At 51.4% G+C, this 7,468-nt stretch overlaps 1 protein-coding gene across 1 annotated transcript; it reads right to left on the reverse strand.

Moving 5' to 3' along the window:
* Positions 1-5,055: 5,055 nt before the first annotated feature.
* LOC125535288 (leucine-rich repeat extensin-like protein 6) lies at positions 5,056-7,111 on the reverse strand. Its single transcript, XM_048698344.1, has 2 exons — positions 6,911-7,111; positions 5,056-6,427 (listed from the first exon to the last, which is right to left on the reverse strand). Exons 1-2 carry the CDS (start codon positions 7,109-7,111, stop codon positions 5,216-5,218), a joined length of 1,413 nt encoding a protein of 470 aa, XP_048554301.1. The 3' UTR covers positions 5,056-5,215.
* Between the last annotated feature and the right edge of the window lie 357 nt (positions 7,112-7,468).

The following is a 7,468-nucleotide window of genomic DNA, read 5'->3' on the forward strand; positions in this document are numbered from 1 at the left end:
AGCTTTGTAGAATTTCTCATATTATATGTGGATGACATACTATTGATGGGAAATGATATAGAACTTTTTGAAAGCATAAAGGCCTACTTGAATAAGTGTTTTTCAATGAAGGACCTTGGAGAAGCCGCTTACACATTAGGCATCAAGATCTATAGAGATAGATCGAGGCGCCTCATTGGTCTTTCGCAAAGCACGTACCTTGACAAGATATTGAAGAAGTTCAATATGGATCAGTCCAAGAAGGGGTTCTTGCCTGTATTGCAAGGTGTGAGATTGAGCACGGCTCAATGCCCGACCTCGACAAAAGATAGAGAAAAGATTAGTGTCATCCCCTATGCCTCAGCCATAGGCTCTATTATGTATGCCATGCTGTGTACCAGACCTGATGTGAACCTTGCCATAAGTTTGGTAGGGAGGTACCAAAGTGATCCTGGTATGGAACACTGGACGGCAGTCAAGAATATCCTCAAGTACCTAAAAAGGACTAAGGATATGTTTCTCGTTTATGGAGGTGACAAAGAGCTCGTCGTACAGGGTTACGTCGATGCTAGCTTCGACACAGATCTGGATGACTCCAAGTCACAAACCGGATACGTGTACATTTTGAATGGTGGGGCAGTCAGCTGGTGCAGTTGCAAGCAAAGCGTCATGGCAGGATCTACATATGAAGCGGAGTACATAGCTGCCTCGGAGGCAGCACATGAAGCACTCTGGATGAAGGAGTTCATCACCGACCTAGGAGTCATTCCCAATGTGTCGGGCCCGATGACTCTCTTCTGTGACAACACTGAAGCTATTGCCCTTGCCAAGGAGCCCAGGTTTCACAAGAAGACCAGGCATATCAAGCGTCGCTTCAACTCCATTCGTGAATATATTCAAGATGGAGACATAGATATTTGTAAAGTGCATACGGATCTGAATGTCGCAGATCCGTTGACTAAACCTCTTCCACGAGCAAAACATGATCAACACCAAAATTATATGGGTGTTCGATTCATCACAATGTAACTAGATTACTGACTCTAGTGCAAGTGGGAGACTGTTGGAAATATGCCCTAGAGGCAATAATAAAGTGGTTATTATTATATTTCCTTGTTTATGATAATTGTTTATTGTTCATGCTATAATTGTATTAACCGGAAACCGTAATGCATGTGTGAATATATAGACCAGAATATGTCCCTAGTAAGCCTCTAGTTGACTAGCTCGTTGATCAATAGATGGTTTTGGTTTCCTGACCATGGACATTGGATGTCGTTGATAACGGGATCACATCATTAGGAGAATGATGTGATGGACAAGACCCAATCCTAAGCATAGCACAAGATCGTGTAGTTCGTTTGCTAGAGCTTTTCTAATGTCAAGTATCGTTTCCTTAGACCATGAGATTGTGCAACTCTCGGATACCGTAGGAGTGCTTTGGGTGTATCAAACGTCACAACGTAACTGGTTGACTATAAAGGTGTACTACAGGTATCTCCGAAAGTGTTTGTTGGGTTGGTACGAATCGAGACTGAGATTTGTCACTCCATGTGACGGAGAGGTATCTCTGGGCCCACTCGGTAATGCATCATCATAACGAGCTCAATGTGACTAAGGAGTTGGTCACGAGATCATGCGTTACGGAACGAGTAAAGAGACTTGCTCGTAGCGAGATTGAACGAGGTATGGGGATACCGACGATCGAATCTCGGGCAAGTAACATACTGATGGACAAAGGGAATTGTATACGGGATTGATTGAATCCCCGACATCGTGGTTCATCCGATGAGATCATCGTGGAACATGCGGGAACCAACATGGGTATCCAGATCCCGCTGTTAGTTATTGGCCTGAGAGATGTCTCGATCATGTCTACATGGTTCCCGAACCTGTAGGGTCTACACACTTAAGATTCGGTGACGCTAGAGTTGTTATGCGAAATTGTATGTGGTTACCGAAGGTTGTTCGGAGTCCTGGATGAGATTCCAGACGTCACGAGGAGTTCCGGAATGGTCCGGAGATGAAGATTTATATATGGAAAGTCCAGCTTCGGTTGTCGGAATAGTTTCGGGGGTTATCGGTATTGTACCGGGACCACCGAAAGGTGTCCGGGGGTCCACCGGGTGGGGCCACCTGCCCCGAGGGACTTAATGGGCTGAATATGGGAGGGAACCAGCCCCTGGTGGGCTGGTGCGCCCCCCCCCCCTCAAGGGCCCAAGCCGTCTAGGGTTGGAAACCCTAAGGGGAGGGGGCGCCTCCCACCTTGCTTGGGGGGCAAGCCTCCCCCCTTGCCCCCCCCCCCTCTAGATGCATCTAGGAGGCCGGCCCCCTCTCCCCTTCACCCTATAAATAGAGGGGGTGGGAGGGCACCCGCACCCCTTCCCTGGTGCAGCCCCTCCCTCCTCCAACACCTCCTCCTCCTCCTCCGTAGCGCTTAGCGAAGCTCTGCCGGAGTACCACGAGCTCCATCACCACCACATCATCATGCTGCCGGAGTTCTCCCTCAACTTCTCCTTTCCCCTTGCTGGATCAAGAAGGAGGAGACGTCCCCGGACTATACGTGTGTTGAACGCGGAGGCGCCGTCCGTTTGGCGCTTGATCGGATCTTTCGCGATTTGAATCGCCGCGAGTACCACTCCATCAACCGTGTTCTTGTAACGCCTCCGCTTAGCGATCTTCAAGGGTATGAAGATGCACTCCCTCTCTTTCTTTGCTAGCATCTCCTAGATTGATCTTAGTGACACGTAGGAAAATTTTAAATTATTACTACGTTCCCCATGATCTTGGTTCCTATTTCTAGTATTTGCCTTTGATTTGATCTGTTCATCTATTACGCTAGTCCGCATGATTAGTTCAATCTCTGTCATTGCCCTCATAATTTATTTATTGTTTATTCAGGTTAAATCTCATAGTAATTTGCTCATATATTCAACAGGACACAAACCCTACCAAAACTCAAAGTAACATCTAAAAATGAAGCCCTCCCATCGAGAAAGGTCGGGATCCACCACGCCTCCATGGCCCTACAAAGGCCACCGGAGACGGGGCAACCGGAGACGGGGCGACCGGCGGCGGCGCCGACGCCGGCAGGAGGCGGAGAAAACCTAAACTTGGAGAGGAGGCAGTGGCTGTCCACGTTACTATCTTGCCCATATGTCCATCTCTTTCATGATCCGAATTCACATACTCCCTCCTTCCATCTATATAGGGCCTAATATGATTTTTGAGACTAACTTTGATCAAGTTTTGAAGCAATAATATATGACATGCAAGTTACACAAAGCATACCATCAAATTCGTACGTGAAAGAAGCTTCCAATGATATAATTTTCACATTATATATCTCATGTATTATTAATCTTATCAATAGTCAAAGGCAGCCTTAAAAAATGTATTAGGCCCTATATAGATGGAAGGAGGGAGTACGAAGGTAAAGGGTGTAGTACTAAGGACTTGCTATCAACTAAGGTCTGATAACAGTGCTAATGGGTGTTATGATGTCAGGCTCATCCTCTTTGTGCCCCAAGTAGAAAGATTGTCATAGAACTAGTATAGTAAAGCTCAACAATCTGTGTTTTGCTGCAAACATGGTCCATGAAAAACGGAAGACAGGCTAAGTTAATTAATAAGAAGATGACGCAAGGCTTTGTTGCGGCTGCTCCAATGGATACAACGCACTGTGTCATGCACAATCGAAGGGAGCGGGACCAAATGGCAGACGATGCAACCGGAATAGCAAAGCAGGAACGCGTTGCTGTGCAGCAGCTCTAGCGTAAAGCGTATTGCTGTAGAGCTGCATGTAGTATTTCTCGTAGTACGTACTTTGCACTACGTATTAAACCAGCGCTAATTAACATGAACCGGAGGGAGGAGTAGTATACGTGGGCTGTTTGGTTGGTTGGTTGGGTCGGGTCGGGTTGCTCGTAGGCTATTGTCACTTGCTCCTGTCGTCTCCCCATCATACCAATGAATTGAATCGAATCGAATTGAATTGATGCCGAGCATTAGGCGCACCTGCCATGCTATGCTAGCGCCGTCCCTCCCTCTTCTCTCTCTCTCTCTCTCTCTTAGCATGATTGGGTTGGATCTCTCCCTAAAACAAGTTGATGAGGGCGCTAACCAACAGCGATCCCGACTCTGCATTTGTTCCGATTTCCCACCAAAAACAAAGTGGCAAACGGCTGGCAGGGCGGGGCGGGGCAGGCGGATACCGTTCGCCATTTGGCCACCTTCCGCGAGTCGTCTGGTTGCCTTTGTCCGCTCCTTCTTGACCGGTCCGGCCGGCCCCTTCGCTGCTGCCAGCCTGTCTTGCGCGGCAACGAGAAAGCTTCCACAGCCCACGTTCGTTGTCCGTCGCCGTCGCCGCCGTCGTCATCGCCGTCAAACCCCATCCCGGTGCCGTGTTCCGCTCGGCGTATGTACACATACATAACATGCGCTCGAAATTTGGAAAGCATATCCTGTTTTAGCACACACCCACCCACCTAACAGTACTTGATAAACGCAGCATCTAGGCTGTATCCGTATGTATCAGACGCAATGTACTACTCCTAAGCTAAGCTGGAGCCAGTCAAGATGATCCCCTCTTTGCAGCTGGAACCCATGACCAGCTGCTTCTTTTATTTAGTTTATTAATTGATTTTATTTATTTATTCAATTTGGCCCAATCCCATCCACCTAGGCTTTCTTATCAGATGTGCATGGCATTGATTCTTCTCCAACTGGAAACACAAACACTATCGTTATCACCTCATCCTTGACCGTGCCTCCTCCCCTGCTCATCCCCTCATCATTCGACTTGGAGAGGACAGCCTCTTGAACACCTTCGTGAACTCCCTTTCAAGCCAAGGAAAAGGAAAGGAAGCCACACATTCTACGGTTAATTCCCCCTTTTCATCCTTGCGTGCATGCATGCATGCATGCATGATGATGCCACCATGACCAAAAACAATACGCCAAGTAGTAATAATAATCTCTCCACCAACAAGATGCTAGCTGTCGCACAAGAAAGAATGGAATAATAATCATCGGACGGACAGCCGGCAATAATAATGTATGTACGCACCCGCAGAATGATCGATAATGTAATCGTGTATGTATGTCTACAAATTCCATTGATTATTACCATCCTCTCTGTAAAAAAATAAAAATTACAGTGTGTTCATATATGTATGTATATACGATGATTGAAGTCTCCGCCCGTTTTACACCGCCAAATGAATGATGATTTCCGCTAGTGCTGCGCCAGGCAGCCGTGCCCGTCGCAGTGCACCGGCGGGCGGTGCAGGAACGCGAGGCACTGGTCCGCCGGCCGCTGGTCCGGGCGGCCGGCGATGCAGTTCTGCCGGTCGTCGTTGCGCCGCAGCGCCGTGCACCGCTCCGGCTCGCCGCAGAAGTAGTTGTACGAGTAGGTGAAGTTGGCCAGCCGCGGCAGCGCGCAGATGCCCTCCGGGATGTGCCCGGCGAGCTCGTTGTGCGCCACGTCCAGCTGCTCCAGCGCGTGCATCCCCGCCATGGACTCCGGCAGCGTGCCCTGGAGCTGGTTGAAGCTCACGTCCAGCACGGTGAGCTCGCGCAGCCACCCGATCTCCGGCGGGATGCAGGACCGGATGCCGGAGTTGAGCATGACGAGCTCGTTGAGCGTGGCCCCCATGCGCCCCACGCTGGCGGGGATGCAGCCGCGGAGGCGGAGGTTGGCCAGCACGATGACCGAGGCGGGGGAGTTGCCCAAGTTCTCCGGCAGCTCGAAGTCGAAGTGGTTGTCGTTGATGAAGAGCGCGTCGATCTTCTTGTCGAAGATGGCCGGGGGCACGGGGCCGCACAGGTTGTTGAACCTGATGTCCACGTACTTGACGTTGGGGAGGCAGAGGATGTGCTGCGGGAAGCCGCCGGAGAGGAGGTTGTTGCTGACGTCCAGCTCGTGGAGGAGGGAGAGCTTGGGGAGCGAGTCCGGGAGCCCCCCGGCGAAGCGGTTGGAGTTGAGGTGGAGGACGGCGAGGTCGGTGAGGTGGCCGAGCTCGAACGGCAGCGTGCCGGCGAGGTCGCCGTGGTTGAGGTCGACGCCGGCCACGGCGCGCGCGCACGGGTCGTCGAGGGACGGCGCGCAGAAGACGCCGAAGTAGGCGCACACGTCCGGGCCGCACCAGTTGCCCGTCAGGTTCTTGGGGTCGTCGGTGATGGCGCGCTTGAGGGCCTGCAGCGCCACGTACGCGCGCTGCAGCCGCGGGCTGTTGTCGGCCGTCTGCTGCGGCAGCGGCACGGGGCAGGCCGAGCAGAGCAACGCGGCGGAGAGGAGGAGCGCGGCGGCGAGGAGCAGCGGTGGCGGCGAGGCGGTGGCCGGCATGTTTGCGTGTCTTTCTGTGGGTGTGTGGGTGTGTGTGAATTGGGTTGAGCTGGGTTGAACCGAGTATATATACAGGGGGAGGCGATGCTTTGACACGGTTTCCTTTCGTGGTTGAGTTTGCGCGTCATGATTTCGTTCTGGCTTTCTTGTTTTCTTTTGCAAGGTTGACTGCTGGCTTTCCCACCTTTGTTTTTGTATTCTTGTTTTTCGAGGTTTTCTGGTTTTCCCCTCGTTTTATATAATAAAACAACAGCAGAACAAGATACACGGCCGAACAATACAAGATACTGAGGTGACCTTTTTATAAAGCTGATCCGAGGATAAGCAGCATACGCAAAACACTACACAACACTACGCCCTAGCACAGATAAGCTCCACGGCAACGTCCTTAGGAGGGAGAACGGCGCAAAGTATCACCGCTGCCAAGTCTGCAACGAACAAAGGTCTTCACCCAAAGCCCTGTCACAGAGAGGATACCCACCACGACATCTTCAAAAAGATATCGGCACCCGCAAGCGTCGTTGTTATCGTCGTCGAGGCGCTGAGTTTTCACTCAACAGCTCACCCATGCTACTACGAGCTCACCAGGACAAACTCGGTGAGGAAAGATCTCCGGTTTCGGACCGGAGCGTCACTAGTGCTAAGGAAGAACGCCCGCCCGAGCCACCCACCTCTAGCCGTCCCGTCGCCTACACGCTCAAGACGGATAATCACCACCGCCGCAATGTTGTCTAGCGAAGAGCCAACATGCAGACCACCACCCGAGGCCGCCACCTTAGCATCCATGTCCAAGCCATCATCGTCTTCCCATATCACGATGCACCAACCACGGTTAGAGGAGTAAAAGGTGTCTCCTTTCACTCCTAGCTTGGCATCAGCAACGAAGTCTGGATCAACACCTCCACGATAGGAGGTGCCGACACCTGCGTCTCCAGCCAGTCCCGGTGGAACGGGGAACCCAACTCCGTAACTACCGACGGCCGCCGCCGAACATGCTCCTACGACGCCAAGTCCATGGTCTTCGATGCCGATCTACCCAACGAACTCGCGATGTCTCGACCACCACCAACAGCCACATTACCCGCGAGGAAAGGGTCCTCATTATTAGCGGGCACCACCCGGACTAGGCCCACCATCATCTAC

This window comes from Triticum urartu, chromosome 2 (genome assembly GCF_003073215.2).
Source record: "Triticum urartu cultivar G1812 chromosome 2, Tu2.1, whole genome shotgun sequence".
Taxonomy (NCBI): Eukaryota; Viridiplantae; Streptophyta; class Magnoliopsida; order Poales; family Poaceae; genus Triticum; species Triticum urartu.

What these genes read in the sequence shown, in the direction of transcription:
- LOC125535288 (XM_048698344.1), bottom strand. Translation starts at nt 7,111, where the DNA reads ATGGATGCTAAGGTGGCGGCCTCGGGTGGTGGTCTGCATGTTGGCTCT. An exon ending in TCCTCACCGAGTTTGTCCTG is followed by an intron (nt 6,428 to 6,910) that starts GTGAGCTCGTAG and finishes CAACCACGAAAG; the next exon opens with GAAACCGTGTCAAAGCATCG.